At 35.5% G+C, this 18993-nt stretch overlaps 1 protein-coding gene across 1 annotated transcript in view; it reads left to right on the top strand.

The window, feature by feature from the left end:
- Myo81F (unconventional myosin 81F) overlaps window positions 1–18993 on the top strand; it is a 359268-nt gene that overhangs the window by 71504 nt on the left and 268771 nt on the right. The window contains exons 4-5 of the mRNA XM_074185988.1: window positions 5508–5775; window positions 18349–18539. Of these exons, the coding sequence (XP_074042089.1) occupies window positions 5508–5775; window positions 18349–18539 (459 nt within the window). The remainder of the gene's footprint in view (window positions 1–5507; window positions 5776–18348; window positions 18540–18993) is intronic.

The raw sequence follows: 18993 nt of genomic DNA, 5'->3' as shown, positions 1-18993 counted from the left end.
GCTAAAATGAATACATTTAAAGAAAAAAATCATCACCCAAACAGTATTTGAAGGAGTTTTTTTTTGGATTTTTTTTTATTCGGGGTGGGGGTTGATTTTCTGCCCAACAAAATATTTCAACATGAGGGTCTTATTCTGTATGCTGAAATAAATGCATTTCAAGAAAAAAAGTCTCCATTCACGAAATATTTGAATAAGTTATGGATTTGATGAATCATGGATTTTCTTCAAACTTATATGTATATATTCCAACAATTTCTAATGACTTGATATTCTCGACAATTTTTGATATGAAGGATTTATTGTTATACTTGTTTTCAATCGCATAAATTTCAGGTTGTAAGTAAATTCATGGTTGGCCACGAATTTGGTCCGTATTTTGGGAGCCGCTGATTATCGGATATCCCGTTTCGCTTCGACAAATCCATGGCTAGAACTCCTGGCTGCTTTCATACTGATGTTTATGTCCCAGTTTCCACATTTCAAAAAATATTTCGTAACAGGAAGTTATTCAATTGTAATTGTAAATTACCCGAATTCCTTAATGTATTGATTTCTGAACCTTCTAGAAGATTGAGGTTCAAACTCTTCTCTTCTAAATGTAACACATCGTATTCATAATTGAACTCATGTCCTTCTGCTAAAAGGTGGTTTGCAAATGTGGAATTGGTCTTTCTATTCACAAAACTATCTCTATGTTCTTTAATTCTTTGGGAAAATGTTCTCCCTGTTTGGCCAATATACAGTTTCAGGCAAGGCCCACAAGTCAACTTTCATACTACTGATCGTTTAGTGAAAATCTCACAATAAAGCTTTTTTTGAATACGTTAGTTACGGATTTTCAAGTAACGATCAATTCCATCATATAAAATGATAAGAAACTGAAAACGCTGCTTTTTTACTTACTTCATTGCCGTTTCAGTTTTTATTCTTTCGGTAATGAGGTTTCATGGTTCCTACTGAACTACTTAACTGTAATTAATACTAGTATTTATTATCCCTCAGCTCTTGTGATATACTGTTTGGAACCTTTGGTGTAGTAATGAATATTACTGGAGTTTTTTCCCAACAACAAATCGTTATTTTTACACCTCGACATGTGTTTCGATCACTAAGTGATCATCTTCAACAGAAAGATAAAACTAATAACTACTCAAAACTAAAGCTACTTATACTAATTAGGTATGTACATCATACAGGTAGGTAATCAGTAATACAAGTGTACCACCCTAAATTAATTTTACAATTGTAAAATGAATTTAGGGTGGTACACTTGTATGGGTGGTATTACTGATTACCTACCTGTATGATGTACCTGATTTTAATTTAGGGTGGTACACTTGTATGGGTGGTATTACTGATTACCTACCTGTATGATGTACCTGATTAGTATAAGTAGCTTTAGTTTTGAGTAGTTATTAGTTTTATCTTCCTCTTGAAGATGATTACTTGGTGATCGAAACACGTGTCGAGGTGTAGTTATTAGTTTTATCTTCCTCTTGAAGATGATCACTTGGTGATCGAAACACGTGTCGAGGTGTAAAAATAACGATTTGGTGTTGGGAAAAAACTCCAGTATATTCATCCCTCAGCTCAGTAATTTGGACCGGATTAATTCATGTACCTACTTGTTTAATCGAAACCTCATTACCGAATGAACAAAAACTGAAACGGCATAAGAAGTAAGAAAAAAAGTAGCGTTATCTTATCCTGAAATTCATACTGAGCCCTTTACAGCGTTGTAAAATTTATCGAATCACTCAATAGTAATCGAATGTGAAATTTATTGAGGAATCGTAAACAATGAGATGGATCAACTTTTGCTGTTCAATAAATTAATGGATGTAGCCGTTACTACGTGGTAGGAAATCATAATGAAGAAAATTCAATTAAAACTTTCTATGTTTTTTTTACCACTTTTATTTGTAGTTAACGTTATTGCAGTTTCGTCCTATAAGGACATTTTCAAACTTATACATTAAACTAACAATGATTGATTACATTAGCCCTTATATAACACCACTGTAGCTGATAATAGAAGTACTTAGCTTGATTGAGTACCTGAATTTTGTTTACTGGTGACAATGTGGATATGCTAATTTGAAAACCGGTGAGTAAACTGAATCGAATTGATCATTTAACAAGTTGCACCCGCAATGTTTATGCTTGTGAGTTTTCAAGGATTCCAAATTATTGAGATTGTAGCCCTTCCTTGCATAGTGCAAAATTTCCGTATCGTTTAGATTCAGGAACTTGTGGTTGCATGCTAAGGAATGGTTGGAAAACGTCGAATCATTTTTTCCTAGTCTGAAGGACCTTTCATGTTCAGCATACCGTTTTTGGAAATTTCGACCGCATTGTTCCACATAAACACTATTACACTCCGGACACTTAGCTCATAAACTCCAGATTTTTCCAACTTGTCCACTTTATCTTTGGCATTTAAACTTAAAAAAAAACAATGTGGAAGTGGCATTCAGATCACATTCCAGGTTATCTGAGTTCGAGGACCATAAAGGTATTATAGAATAAGCCGAATACCTTCGTTTTATGTGAAAATATTCCCAGCAGCATAATTTGTCAAAAGATATGAATTTTCAATCAAAAAGTCGGGAGGGGTTGCAGGGGATGTTCTTTTCCGCGACAAAATCGAGGACTGTAAAGGTATTATTGAAAACTATCGTTACATGTGAAAATTTCTATGGCTGGCCAAACAATTATTGTTCTAAAAGACAACTTTTCATGGCTAGCTTTGAATTTTAATGACCAATGATGGCTTGGCGCACTTCTTTTCGTTAATGGTAAATTCCCCCAATTCGTGGCTGAAACCCATGGCTGCCTTCACACTGGTCAGAAATTCAACATGGCAACACCATTAGTTAGCAATGCTAACTTACAAGAAGACAATCTTAATAACAGCTTTCCTCACAGAGAGCTTGTTGGAAGTCTGTTATATGCATCGAGTAAAACACGACCAGATATTGCTTTCGCTGTTGGATATGGAAGCAGAAACATGGAAAAACCAACAAACCAAGATGTATCAAACATGAAACGTACTCTAACCAAAAATTATGGTATAGAGTATAATAGAGACTCTTATCCGAATGAATTAATAGTCTACAGTGACAGTGATTTTGCTGGTGATGTGAAAACCTGAAAGAGCACCACTGGATACGTAATATTTTTCTGTGATTGACCAGTAACATGGTGCAGTCGTAAGCATCCTATTGTTTCGTTGTCCAGTACGGAGGATGAATATATCGCTGCTGCTGATTGTGTTAAAGAACTATCTAAAATACCTGATACAAGAATTAAAAGGACATGATCTCAAAGTTACTCTTAATGTGGACAATCAAATTACCATAACATTTAGTGAAAAATAATAAAATATCAAAACATATTGACGTAAGATATCAATTTATCAATGAAAAAGTGAGAGAAGGTACTGTTATCTCGTGTACTGCTCAACTCATGAACAAATCACGGACATTTTAACCAAGCCATTATGTGTAACTATATTCGGTAAATTCAGTAATAGATTAGTGTGTAAAAATGTTTGATATTTACCTTCGGTAAAATATTTTTCTGTTTGTTATTAGGTATTAGATTCGAAAATTAGAAGATGTTGAACTATCTTTATGTTCTACTTCTCGTACTGAAGAAGAAACAGAAAAATAGGTTTTTGTTTTTTAAGTTCTATGGCAACTTGGCAACATGTAGTTGTATTGTATGGCGCTGACAGTCAAAGTTTGATTGCTTGTACTATTCCGTTTTATTTTTATTAAAACCTATCACATTTTGAAATTGTGTCCATTTAAAAGTAAAAACCAAACATGCCAACTCTGGTGAAAAGAGAGTTGAGAAGAGTGTGCAAGAGCAGTACTTGTTTTGTACCCTGGATTTTCATGAAATGTTTCATATCAATGAAATTGACTTTATATTCAATACCTCTTCTGAGAGAAATTTCAATGATTTTGCGAAATAACTGTTCAGGAAAAAATTATAAGTCTTCAATTGTCAAAAGTTTTTTCAGTTCTGTTTTTATGATTTTTAATCATGTGAAGTATGTTCTATCTGAATGATCCATAGACAGAACGAAATAGTAGTTCATAATCAAACTAGCGACCGCCCCGGCTCCGCACGGGTGCAATGCTCATATTGAATATACATATAAACGCGTGTGATCGCTGCTAATCACAAAGTGTTATAGAGCGAAGCGCGGCCTTCGGCGCGCTTTTTATAGGCACACGCCGTCGGTACAGCAGCAACCACTGTGTTCCGGTACCGCCGCAATCACTATGTCCCTGTATTTAAAATCTGTGATATCTTCGGAAATAGTCATTTAAAATACATGCTGTAAAGGATCGCATTGATGTATAATAAATGCACAATGTATTTGAGGTCTTAGTTGGATAAGGATTAAAGTAAAGATAAATGATGAAAAATGGTTATTGTGGGAAACTTTTTTGTTTTTTTTAAGTTCTCTCGTAAACAAAAATCAAAAAGTATTTTCTTAACCGACTCAATCGAAAATTCTCATAAAAAAAGAAAAATTCATAACTCGAATACTTCTCCTACTCTCCGTACATTTCTGTTTTTTCGGAACGCCGTCGGTACAGCAGCAACCACTGTGTTCCGGTACCGCCGCAATCACTATGTCCCTGTATTTTAAATCTGTGATATCTTCGGAAATAGTCATTTAAAATACATGCTGTAAAGGATCGCATTGATGTATAATAAATGCACAATGTATTTGAGGTCTTAGTTGGATAAGGATTAAAGTAAAGATAAATGATGAAAAATGGTTATTGTGGCAAACTTTTTTGTTTTTTTTAAGTTCTCTCGTAAACAAAAATCAAAAAGTATTTTCTTAACCGACTCAATCGAAAATTCTCATAAAAAAAAAGAAAAATTCATATCTCGAATACTTCTCCTACTCTCCCTACATTTCAGTTTTTTCGGAACGGAAACTATAAATAGACATGAAAATGATATTCCAGGATATAATGAAGGACTACTTCATTATATTCTGGCGTTCAAGCGGGAGATGTGAAAATGATTCGAGTTTGTTTTCATCAAGTCATTATAGTTTTCTCAATGACGGCTCATAACATACAAGGTGTTACAAATTAAATTGAAGAAGAAATAAATTCTGGTTCGACAACAAATCGTTGAAAATTAAAAATTTGGATTGAACCGTATCAAATCTTGATAAGAAGAATTTGGAGCCTTTGGAATAAACTGAATCTAACGAAATGACAGTTTTAGTTTTATCTCTTAATTAGCGAAACGCCCTTCGAGAGACATATTTTTTTGGTGAAGAAAAAGTGTTTTCAATAAAGTATGCTCGTATAAACTACTAAAACGATTATTGAAGTATCAATTCTAAATCTAATGCCGTCTGTTGGCTGACGATAAATATTTCTTTATCACATGATTAGTGATTATCGCTATTCTATTTTATCATTAGTTTTAAATAGCTTCTGAATGTCAACCTTTTTTTGTAGAAATACGTCAACAAATATCGAGGTAGGAAACTTCGAGGCCTCGAACCTCATGTATTTGCACTAGCTGAAGCGGCTTATACCTCACTTCAAGCTGACATTCCTGGAAAAGAATGCAACAACCAGAGCCTTGTCATAAGTGGAGAAAGTGGTGCTGGAAAAACTGAAACCACCAGATTCATCTTACAATATCTTTGTTCAGTAACGAGTGGTGTATCGACTTGGGTGGAACAGCAAATATTAGAGGCCAATACTATTTTGGAAGCTTTTGGTTAGTATCACATTAGAAACATATATTGCTCATACACTTACTCATTTATTGAATGTGACTTTTGGTATTGGTATACATATAAATATTTTAATTAGTATATTTATTGAAAATTCGAATAATATTTGAGGCATACATTGAGACAACGTCCATGTCAACAGACACTGATTAAGGCTTCAGATATTGGAAGAATATGGCATAAGAAGAACTGCTTACAAGTTTATTGAATCATTTATGAATCCATGATAATAATGAAGCAATTTTTACAAACTTTTTTAGTTATAGATTCGTTTCGCTAACACATTTCTACCAGTAAAGCTACAGTGTTAGCAAAACCCGTCTAGGAATAAAACATGTTTGTGAAAATTTTTCAGTGATTATCATGGATAATTCATATTTGCAAGTGAGAATCCAAAATGAAAGGTTGTTGGTGCAGTTTGCCTTTCTCAGCCACGATTTTGTCTGAGCATTGTCGAGCTGTCGTGGCCGTTCTTGAGCCTGATGGTCCTGCTGTTCTGGGATTCACTGTGTGTCCTGGGAGAGACGCCTTCTTGAAGATGATATCCACTGTCTCGTCGTGACGTCTTCTGCCGTCCCCTTTCTGCATTTAGAAGATCCATTCGTTGTGTATTCGGAGTATTAAGTTTCCTAAATTGGTTTAGAAAAAATATACTACTACGCAGGCTACCCTCGCCTTATATTTCAACGCAATTTGAGGACTGGATAATCCTTTATGACATGACGATTTTGCTATCTACTCGACTGCTAGAGGAGCCAACAGATTGACTCGCTGAGTAGGAGTCAGTCTCAGACAAGCTGATCCTTCCAGAGTGCGTGGAATACTGCTTCCACTGAAGACAGATCCCCGAGCTGCTGTGCTCGAGAACGAGCACAGCTGCTCGATGCATTTCGATTTCTCGATTATACATATTATACATTCAAAATAAATGTGTCTTGTATATTTACAGACCTCCGACAGGGATTCTGAACTTTTCATGAAAAGACTAGAACACTTGTTATCCCAGTTACAAAAGCTATCATCATTTGTAGCTGAAGATCTCTAAAATTTCTTTCGATATCATAGACTATGTCTTCACGAATATTAAAGATGTTTTTTCAAGTTCTGTTGTCAATTCTGGATGATCAGATCATGAAGCTGTTATTTGTTCAATCCCGAACAGTTCCGAAAGTGATATCACTCATAAAGAGAAGAAATATGGACGAAAAAAAAATAAAATAACAATACACAATTTTTAAACCTCTGTCAAAAATTTGATTGGAATCTTAGACAGAGGATCCAGTGAATTTATTTCAAGAGTTTGTTATTGGAATATTCGATAAAGCATTAACTTTGGAACTAATAAAAAAAGCTACAAAACCGTAGATAACAAAAGGAATGAACAACGCATGAAATAGCCTACATTGCTTGCACAACATCAAGAAATTCAATAGCAACGGGACAAGAAATGTAGGACATAATTACCGATATCAGGAGAAAAAATAAGCGAATTTAACCTGAAATTGAAATAAATCTAGGTATGTTGAACAACATTATTGCTCAATAGCCACTCAAAAAACCTATAATATAAAATTTACTGCCAACCCTTCGGATAAATTAAATTCTCTGGTTTTGTATGAGACTGATTTGACTGAGTTGATATCAGTAACAACTGAAATAAAAACAAAACTTCTCAGGGCGGGACAACTCATCGTCAAAATCATTGCTGCAGTTGCCAGATGAAGCAGTTATTGCTTTATTTTTGACCATAAATAATAAATTTGCCAGTGGTGTATTTTCTTCTAGTTTTAAGTCTGCAATTATAATACACATTCATAAAGAAGGTTCCACTAACGATTCGAACAACTTCAAATCCATCTTGACTCTGTGAACATTGTCAAAAATAATGAGAAATTGGTGAAACTTGGAGTGGAAATTTCAGCTGATGAACAATTTGAATTTCAACTTGAAAAAAAACACCACAGATGCTATTTTCAATTTTCTCGAAAAGGTGAGCCTAAATGAGAATAATGTGGCTGCCGCAGTGTTTCGTGACCTCCCCAAAGCTTTTTACTGTGTAAGTCACGAAATTCTGCTGCAAAAGCTCTCCCACTATGGATTTAGAGGTATAGCATTGGTAGAGTTCATACCTTGCTGGTAGAAATCAGAGAGTCACAGTTGGTGGAAATATATCTGGAAGTGAAATAATTGTGCGTGGTGCCCACAAGAATTAGTTATGTCCCCAATTATTTTCCTGTATCAATATTTTTTTAAGATTCACATTGTTTGCAGATGATGCTACAATTCTCTGGCACAATAAAGATCGTGCTGCTTTTGTCAAGTGTCTTAGTTCTGATTTCGAAAAAATGAAAATTTGATGTGATGATAACACGCTGATGCTAAATATATTCAAAATAAACCTAATAACTTTCGAACTGAATTGAGGAATTCAAGATAAAATCTGGTAATGAACTGATCAATAGTAAGCCAGTAATAAAATTTCTAGGACTATAAATTTTCAATAACCTAGATTTCGAATCACATATAACCGCTTTGAAAAAGAAATTATCATCAGGCTCTTGGACAATAAATGTAATATCCCGTGAGCACAGATTATCTGCAGCATTGACTGCCTACTATTCGATTAACGATAATGGGATACCACTCTGGGGCTCTGCTAGTCAGATGCTATTAGAAAGTGTATTAGTCTTACAGAAACGAGCCTTGAGAAGTGTATATGAAGTAAACTTCCAAGATTGTTTGACATTTTCATTATGGAGTCTGTAATGTAATGTTATACATACTCCATGGTTGTTGGTGTCCTGTGTCTGTAACTCTGTTGGGTGATGTTCCTAGCTTCGACAGAGGTCAAGAAGGGGAGGTCGATGTGATATATTCTGGTGAGCAAATTATAAAGTATTGAGAAGCAAATAAACCCAAATAAAGGATCTCGAGAGTTTTATTTGCATGATACGACATGGTGGCAGCGGTGACTCACAATTAAAAGTGAGAGTATCGAATCAAGAAACTCTTCAAAACTCTTCAAATCTTTTTCGTTTCAATATTGTAACTCACGGAGTTCGAGAGAAGCCATCTTGTGCCAGAGTTGACGGTTGCAGCGAAGCAAAAAGAAGGAAAGAAATATGCCTACCAGAACCGATAATAGAGCAGGGGCGGATAAGGTGCCCAGGATAGAAACTTTTGCGAATGTTTCGCCTCCCAGTGAATTTAACTTTACCAAACCACAGGAATGGCCACAATGGAAAAAGAGGTTTGAGCGTTTTATGTCAGTGAGTGGTTTTGGCAAGAAAACTGATGAAGAGAAAATAGATATGCTAGTCTACCTCATGGGCGGCGAGGCAGAGGAAATACTCATTCAATTCTAACTAGCCGGAGTAAACACTACTTTTCATGATATTCTAGCTAAATTTGATTCGCATTTTATACCCCAACGAAATGTAACATTCGAAAGATACAAATTTAATGCGAGGACCCAAAGACCGGGGGAAAGTGTCGATAGTTTCATAACGTCGCTTCACACCTTGGCAGAACATTGTAATTATGGAGCCCTCAAAGATGAGTTAATCCGAGATAGGATTGTGGTGGGAATAGCTGATATAAAGGTTAGCGAACGTCTACAACTACAAAGTAATTTGAGTTTAGCTAACGCAGTTTTAACAGCTAGACAGGCCGAATTACAAAATTCTCAAAACAAAATTTTAAGACAAGAAAAATATCCAGAAGTAGCAGTTGTTCATCATAACGTCAAGAAGTTTCAAAAGAAGGATTATAAGGCTAAAACTGATGGATACAAGGATAGTGGAAAACAAGAAAAATCAGGAGTACTGGAAAAACCCAAATGCAAGTACTGTGCTATAACAGGTTGTGTGGACCCGGATAGGCGCCCAGCCAAGAATTCAGTATGCAGAACATGCGGAAAGAAGGGACACTGGAGTGTGGTTTGCAGAAAGAAAAGAATCGGAGCAGTAGAAGGTGAAGGTTCACAGGTAAACTTGGATAGTATAGACCAATTCATTGGACAAATCTATTTAAGTAATAAAGATCACTGGTATGTTGATATGCTTATAGATGGTAAATATCCATTTTTTGTAGACTCTATGGCAGATGTAAACTGTTTTCCTTTCTAAAAATTACCTAATGGATATATGAATAAAATTATAGAGTGTGAGCCTGTGCGAGGGCCAGATGATCATAAATTAGATGTATACTAAAACCAATAATGATTGAGAGTAGAAGTAAGCCCAGTTGACAGCAAATCGGGGGCGTGCTTATTAATTTTTGAGAGGGTTAAGAATGAAAGAAAAAGTCTTAGTACAATTAGTTAAAATATTCATACACATTTTTTATTTATTTCATTAAAACTTTGCAATATCGTAATTTACCTAATCGTTGTAGTCATTAGGTGGGCCTTATGAAAACGGAGTAATAATCATGGTAATTATAGTAGGTACCAAATAAATTAACAATATTAATAAAAAACACAATATATACATATATATAACTTTTTTTCACTATTGGGTTGCAGCAATTGATAAGTGAACTCTTTATAACTATTCTCAAGCTTTCGAGTAACTTAAACTCATCGTCAGGGGTACTAGAAAATACAAATTACAAATTTTTGATAATAGAATATAATATAAATGTAAATGTACAAATTTTCGTCTAATCTTCAACCTCAGATTCGTCACTGTTGCTACCGCTATCATCAAAGTGAATTATGATTGGTTCAGTATTGTGTTCAATACGGTTGTCTACGTCCCACATTTTTTGCTCTTCTTTTAAAACATGCTGCATGCATTTCTTCCAGTCTTCTGCAGAAACAGTTCGAATAGCTTCTTGTAGGTGATGTTGCACGTCCACTAATTTAAATGTTCTGTTTTCTCGTGCCACATATCCTTTTACTTGCGCCCAGATTAATTCTATTGGGTTTAATTCGCAGTGTTATGGTGGTAACCTTAAAACTGTAATTCCACGACTTAACGCTATTTCATCCACTGCGAATTTTTTATATTTGTCTGTGTGTACTTTTGTTAGCTGAAGTAGTTCTGCCTTTAAACTATCTTTGTTATATTGGATGTTCTTATTAATTAACCATTCTTGAATTGCTGCTTTTTTCCATGATTGTTTCGGTAATGGTTCTAAATGTCGACTATGGTATGGGGCATTGTCCATGACGATGACAGACTCAGGTTCCACAAGTTGAATGATGCCTTCAAACCATTTTTCAATCACCTCCGCATTCATCTCTTCATGATAGTCGCCTGTTTTCCTTTTCCAGATGGCTGTTTTAACCCAACTGACAAACCTTCAATAAAGGCTTGTCGTGCACTTGTTATATTACCATCCTGCCATACTTTTTTGACCGTATGTCCTTGGTTAACCCATGTCTCGTCCATGAAGTAAAATTTTTTTTTTGAGCTTCCGAAATTCGTCAATTTTTCTTAGATAGTTTCTTCTCCATGCTATTATTTCTTGACGTTCAATGAGAATGCTTTTCCGTACGTAAATTTCATTTCGTGTACAAGTTTCCTGAAAGTTTCTTTGCCCATTTTTGGGACCAATTCATGATCGCTAAGTGCCTCCAGAACTGTTTGTAGTGTGGGCAGCTCATTTCTGAAACAGAAACTGTGAATAGTTCTGCGTATACTGGTTTTGGCTTCTTCGTCAACTGTGATTTTTTTTCGTCCGCTACTAGTTTTTGGCGTATGTACGTCCCCATGAATTTCTGCATTTCTTAGTATTTTGTAAATCGATGATTTTGGTACACCGGTATAATCAGAGCACATATCAACTAATTTATCTTTTGTAATTGTGGAACTTAATGATGTAGAAATGCCCGGTTGGTTATTCGGTAGGTACACACGTAGAATTACAGCACATATGCACAAAGTCATCTTTTGGTGGCTGATGATCTCTTTCAAGACAGTGAAATACTCGCAGTACAATTTGTTTTTCTCTTACTGACCGAGACTCCGACCGTTTTACCTTTTTCGACGTGGAAGGCCCGACCATGTCTCCCATTTTTTGAGTAGTTTGAGAACGGTGTAGAAATATAATTATATAACGCTTAAACACTTATTAGCACTATTATTTTCTTAACTTAACTGTAAAACGTACAATTCACGCTGTATAATTCACAAACCAATGATATGCTCATGGCTGCAAGTACATTAGTGAGGACTGCATCGATGAGATGGAAGTTACGGTAAAGTGACAAAGACAGAAATATCGTTGCGTACAGCGTTGCTACTAGTTGTAATAAATATCTAACACTATACAGAAAATAATGAATTTTAACTGATCAGTAATCAGGAAATGTATAAGTATTACTCATTACAAGCTCATTACTGATTTTTGTCATAAATAATACCTTTTTATCGTACTAGTATTGTGTATTATCTATAATTTGCCACAACCTACAACTCTACTGCTTACTATATTTTGATTCTGCTATAAACTGGTAACGTAAAATTTAGATATGACAACGCGCTTTACTCTCAATCATTATTGGTTTTACTATAGTTGGTAAATTTCAGGTAAATTTAGCCTATGGGGATATCACATATTCAGAGAAAATGTATGTTGTAAGAAAACTTAAGCAACCGATTTTATGTAGAGCTTCTATTTTACGGTTTAAGTTTTTGAATTATCCTGGAAACAAAGTAAGTGTTCAAAGTATAAATATTGACAATGATGGTGGAGCATTTAATAAATTGAATGTAGAAATTATTGAGCGAACATATGATGGAATTTTTAGTGAAATAGGTCAGTTTAAAACATAAATGACTATTGAAATGAAACCTGATGTGAAGCCGTTTGTGCAGTCAGTACCAAGATCCATTCCATTACCATTACTTCCAAAATTGAAGATGGAATTAGATAGATTAGTAAAACTAGATATTATTGAGCCAATAGAAACACCTACTAAATGGGTGTAGTATGTGTAGACAAGGGTGACACAGTGAGACTATGTTGTGATTATACAAAGCTAAATGAAGGTGTTCTACGAGCACATTATCCTCTACCTAAAATAGAACATACTCTTTCACAACTTAAGGGTTCTAAATATTTTTCAAAATTAGATGCGACAAGCGGATTTTATCAAATCAAGCTAAATAAAGAGAGCCAATTATTGACTACGTTTATTACACCGTTTGGGCGGTTTTTCTTTAAACGACTTCCGTTTGGAATATCTTGTGCTCCTGAATATTTTTCAATGAATTTTGCAAAAATTTTAGCAGGCATGGAAGGTGTGGTCTTCTATATGGATGATATTTTGATTTATGCACCTAATATTGAAAAACACGATGAGATTCTCAGTAAAATTCTGTTAAATATTCAGGTCATTTAATATCTCATGAGGGAACATCGATCGATCCCGATAGAGTTAAAGCAATACGTGAATTTCCCAATCCTGAAAAGAAAACCGAACTTCTAAGGTTATTGGGTATGATAAATTTTACTGGAAAATATATCCACAAAAAGTAAGAAATTTCAGAGCCTCTTACAGCACTTCTGAAAAAGGAAGTTAATTTTGTTTGGGGAGTTGCCCAAGACAATGATTTTAAAACAATTAAAGATTTATTACAGATCACTCCTAATTTAGCGTTTTTTAATTTAAATAAAACTATCATAGTAAGTGCGGACGCGAGCTGTTATGGCCTTGAAGGTTGTCTCATGCAACTAAATGATGACTCTACTAGAGAAATTGTAGCATTTTCATCTCGTTTACTGTCTAAAGCTGAAACACGGTATGCGCAGATCGAGAAGGAGGCCTTGGCACTAACTTGGGCTGCAGAATATTTTTCTGACTACATTTATGGAGCGAAAAACCTAATTTTTGAAACAGATCATAAACCTTTATTACAGATTCTACAGACTAAATACTTGGATGACTTGACACCAAGATTGCAACGTTTTCGTATGCGACTTATGAAATACAGGTATACAGTTATATACGCTCCTGGAAAAAATTTAGTAGTCGCAGACACTCTTAGTAGGAGTCCGTTAGAAAGTGCAATAAGTAAGGATGATAATTATGAGTTAACGCATGAAGTAGAGATGTACGTTAGGTCAATTATAAAAAATTTGCCAGTTAAAGATTATTTTCTTCAGCTAGTTAGGAATGAACAAAATAAAGATTATATTTTACAAAAACTGAAGGAATATTGTTTAACTTCTTGGCCAGAAAAATCAAAGTTGTCTATTGAGTTTCTACCTTATTATCAGTATAGGTATGAAATCTCTTATAATGAGTCTTTACTTTTGAAAGGATCACGAATAATTATACCCAAAACTTTAAAACTAAAGTGAATGGAAATCATACATACAGGACATTTAGGTATCGTTAAATGCAGGGAAAGAGCTAAATCTAGTGTCTGGTGGATAGGGTTGTCAACACAAATTGAGAATCTTGTGAAATCTTGTCCACAGTGTGTTGAAAACAGATGCAACACCAAAGAAACTTTCCATAAAGATAAAATGGCAACAAGACCATGGCAGAAAATAGCAATATATCTTTTCAAACTTGAGAAATGGTATCTAATAGTAGTAGACTATTACTCACATTTTTTAGAAATTTTTGAATTAATCAACATGAATGAGAACAATATCATTGTGAAAGTTAAAGAATTATTTGCTAGGTATGGCATTGCTGAGGTAGTTAGATCCGATAATGGACCTCAATTTTCTTCGAAATTTAAAGGTTTTGCTTGTGAATATAACTTTTTACATATAGCAAGTAGTCCTTATTTTGCTCAGAGTAATGGTTTGGTCGAGAGAACGGTGCAAACGGATAAACATCTGATTAAGAAAAATAAGGCTGACATATTTTTGGCTCTATTAGCATATAGAGCAACTCCATTAGAGTCAGGTTTTTCACCAAGTGAACTATTAATGTCCAGAAAGTTACGTACTAACTTACCCCAGTTACCTATTAAGCTAGAGAAAATTGTTGATACTCGGTCTCATTTCAGTGGGATAGAGAAGGAAATAAAAGAGAAACAAGCTAAAAACTATAATAAGAGACATAGAGTTAAGGATATGACTTCCTTAAACATAGGCGATTCAGTTTGGGTGATTGATTTAAGACAGTATGGAAATATAACTGATATATGTGAAGAACCACGTTCGTATATAGTTGAAACCAGTAGTGGAAAATATAGGCGAAATCGGTGGCATTTTGTTCAAGCTCCCTATCATTCAACCAATATCCAGGCTGAACCACCTATACCTGATTTGTTCTTGAAACATAAAGAAAATCATGTTCAGAGAAAATTTGAAAATGTAAACGATTGAAATGAAATTTGTTATGAAGGTGACTAATACTCAGGATGAAAATAAAAATTGTCAAAGTGAGGTGCAAGTGAAAAGTGAAAGTGTAGAAAGTAAAAAAGTAACACAGACAGATATCAGTTGAAGCAGGCCTAAGAGAAATGTTAAAACACCTGTGCACTTGTCTGATTATGTATTAGAATAGAATTTAAGACAGCTATCGGCAACATTGGAGTATGACTTTAATTTCTATGAAAAAAAAAGGGGGGGATATAATGTAATGTTCTACTTACTCCATGGTTGTTGATGCCCTGTGTCTGTAACTCTGTTGGGTGATGTTCCAAGCTTCGACAGAGGTCAAGAAGGGGAGGTCGATGTGATATATTTTGGTGAGCAAATTATAAAGTATTGAGAAGCAAATAAACCCAAATAAAGGATCTCAGAGTTTTATTTGCATGATACGATGGAGTCTGTGTGCGTGCTTCATAATTATAGAAATAAATTTAAGAACAACTAAATGAGGAATACTCGTCAAGAAAAAAAATTACTTTTACACTACCTGCCTCACTGCCAAAGAAACAATATTCAATATATCGGAGTAAACAATTATATAATCACTTGCAACACCAAAGTATAAAATACCCGAGCAATTCAGAAATTTTGTTTAAGTTCTCCCGGCGGGAAATAACCTCTCTAGTATTGAGGAATATTTTTCAATAAAATTTCACTCTTTCCATGATATTTCTCAGATGAAATTTTTTAAATTCAATTTGTGTATTTGTATTTTTGATTTTTGGCTAAAACGTTTACTTTTATAAAGTTAAGTCTTTTTTCAATGGGTGAATAATATTTGTGTAGTTCTAGTGACTTTATACAATAAACCTATATATCTTTTATCATGAGTCAACATAGATGAGAGAATGCCAATGTTTGCGTTGCTTGTGGGTTGGGCTATCTATAGGGCGCGTCCCCAGGTGTTGGATAGGGGAACGGCCAGGGAACTGGGGGCCCTGTCCGAGAAGCCCATATGTAGTCTTACGGATGGGATCGCCGGACTCCTGGTCAGTGGCAGAAATAAGTAGGGCGAGGGGAACTAAAACTCCCCAAAAGACTTTGCGAAATATGCCACTATGGACAAGCCTACCCTGGCTAAGGTGTAAAGAATCGTGCCGTCAGCTGAATGGCCGCAGGGTGATATGCGGTCACGAACGATCCCCTTGGGGAACCGGGCGAAACCTCATTGTAATTTGCCTTCCTCTGGTAATGCGGGGCTCTGCCAGAGGTGACCAACTCTTCCCTTGCTACTCGTGGGAACACACATATATGAAACAAACAAACGGACACAACAAAAACCAATCCCGAGGCTGGACAGAAGTGCTCACCTCAATCTATGGCGGTAGCTGGGGATGAACAGAAATGTCCACCCCAATCTACCGTTCGGAATGAGGCTGGGCATAGCAGATCACCTCGTGATGTAATACAAAGGCAGCGCATTTGCGGCGCCGAGGCCAGAAGGAGAAAGAGAGCGAAAGAGGTAGGAGTGGCAGCAACTATAACCAGCTGCCCCTGCAGGAAAGCGCCCTCACTTGAACACTTTCGTTAGGAGAACCCAAGGAAGGTTGAAGAAGCCGCGCAACGACTGTAATGTCGCTACACCTTCCAAAACCTTCGCGGAGGCCGCTGTGAGATAACTCAAGGTTGCCAAAGAGAGTGTGTGTTCGGCAAGTCTTGGCCTACACCTGCCGATATAAAGGAAATGTTTTCTAGTGACCTGTCCACCTTCCTGGAAAGGACAGGAAGGATGATGACCTAGGAGGACAACTCCTCGGGAGGATGTACAATGGGTCACATGTGGCCTAAGTGCTATGGGTATACACTCATCCTCCCTACTATATGCATACATACATACAATGGGTGTATAATATTCGTGTAGTTCTAGTGACTTTGTGACAAAATATTAACATTTTAGACAGTAAAGCTATCTATTGTTTATTATGAGTCAACATAGATGAGAGGATGCCAACGTTTGTGTTGCTTGTCAGCGTCGGCTCGTAAGAAACAAAATGTCAGTCTCAAAGCATGATTTGTGGCACGTTGGGCATTGGATTTATCTGTCAGCAATCTACACCTATGGATTTAATTGAATAAGTGACAAACTTGTCACATGATGAAGTTTTTCGATGATTATTTTTCTCTTCAACCTATGGGTGTAACATTGATGACAGCAGTGAACAAGTGGAAGTGAAGAATAATTGATTCCATGTATATGGAGAATTATCAAGTAACTATGATGACTAGATGGTGGTAACGGTGGATATCCTTGAAATCTTGAAATATATGAGACAAAAACAGCTACAGAAACAATTGAAAGAATAAGAAAAGAAAAAAAGGGCTGCAAGAAAAGAAGAAAAGAGTATGAGACAATAGTGTGGGATACGGAAACGACTCTAAGAACAAGAAAACAAAAAGGTAGAACTTAAACCTTAAGCGTAGAATTGATTCAAAACAAGTGCTGCTCCCAAAAACCAGAACTGCAACACTCTTCTCGACGCGCGTTTCACCAATCGGCTTGGCGTCTTCAGGAGAATCATTTTGCACAAAACCAGCATGTTTGTAACAGTTGAAAATTGTCTCTTGCTTGAGTTGGTTCCAGGGATCTTGAATCATTAGAATAACATCAAGAACAGTGGTCTTTGGGTTCGGGGTTCATTTATAAAACACCCCGGATATCTAACTGCCTAGCAAAAAAATTTGCTTTATTTTGTAGCAGAGGTCAATTAGTGGGTTCTCCCCGGTCGCGCTGAAACTTGAACCACTGTAACAATGCCTTATCCAACTACCCATGAGTAGAAGTCCTTAGTGTGCATTTCAAAACATTGGCATTAAACAGCGGCTCGATCTTCATTGGTATTGGTGCGTAGGTTGTGTTGTGCGACGTTTAACCCGACCGTATTATCCTAAAAAAATGGTCGCTAAAAGCAGTTGGTCGCTTAAAACGGAGTCGCACTAAACGGTTATTTTTTCTCAATACCTAAGTATGAAACTCAATTTGAGTAAACATTATCGTCATCAAAACCGGTTAGTCGTTAAAAGCAAAGTCATTAAATATTAATTCTATTATACTTGTACTCATGCAAATGTACGAATTCAATTGTGAAATGATTTTTGTATTACAATAAATTTTGTAATAACTAGCTGTAATCACATCATGAATTTATTACTGCATATGTTGATTCATTTTGGTAGAACGATTTAATTTGATATATAACTTTTATATTTTTTAGGTAATGCAAAAACGGTCAGGAATGATAACTCCAGTAGATTTGGAAAATTTATGCAAGTGTGTTTTGATTCAAGATGGATGATTGCAGGATGTATCATTCAAGACTATTTATTGGAACAATCTAGGATTACATTTCAAGGAACAGGAGAGAGAAATTATCATGTTTTTTATCAGTTGGTTGAGGAAGCAAAAGTAAGAATCATGTTTGAATTTTAGCATTCCTTTTTTAAAATATTAAGAGAGAATTATCTTTCAAGTTTTTACAAAAAGTAGGAAAAATGTTTTTTTGCGACAAATTGATATATTTATTGTTTTTTCATACTCGCCTTCAAGATTCAAACACATATTGGCATGCATTCAAACCAATTACTAAAACATGTTTTTCGTCCTCTCGAAGATGATCACTTGGTGATCATAACACGTGTCGAGGTGTTAAAATAACGGATTGGTGTTGGGAGTAAACTCCAGTAATATTCATTACTACACCAAAGGTTCCAAACAGTGCATCATAAGTACTTGTCCATTTTTTAAAAGTTCAGATTCATAAATACAATTCCATAACAAATTTGAGACGGTGCGTTGTCTTGTTCCGCAAATCGGCGAGTTTGTAGTGGCGACAATACAACTCATGTTGTATATCAAAACG

This window comes from Leptinotarsa decemlineata, unplaced genomic scaffold (assembly GCF_025532065.1).
Source record: "Leptinotarsa decemlineata unplaced genomic scaffold, Ldec_3_MD MMD2_tig00078422_RagTag_RagTag, whole genome shotgun sequence".
Classification (NCBI taxonomy): Eukaryota; Metazoa; Arthropoda; class Insecta; order Coleoptera; family Chrysomelidae; genus Leptinotarsa; species Leptinotarsa decemlineata.
This window is presented reverse-complemented; position numbering and strand designations above follow the sequence as displayed.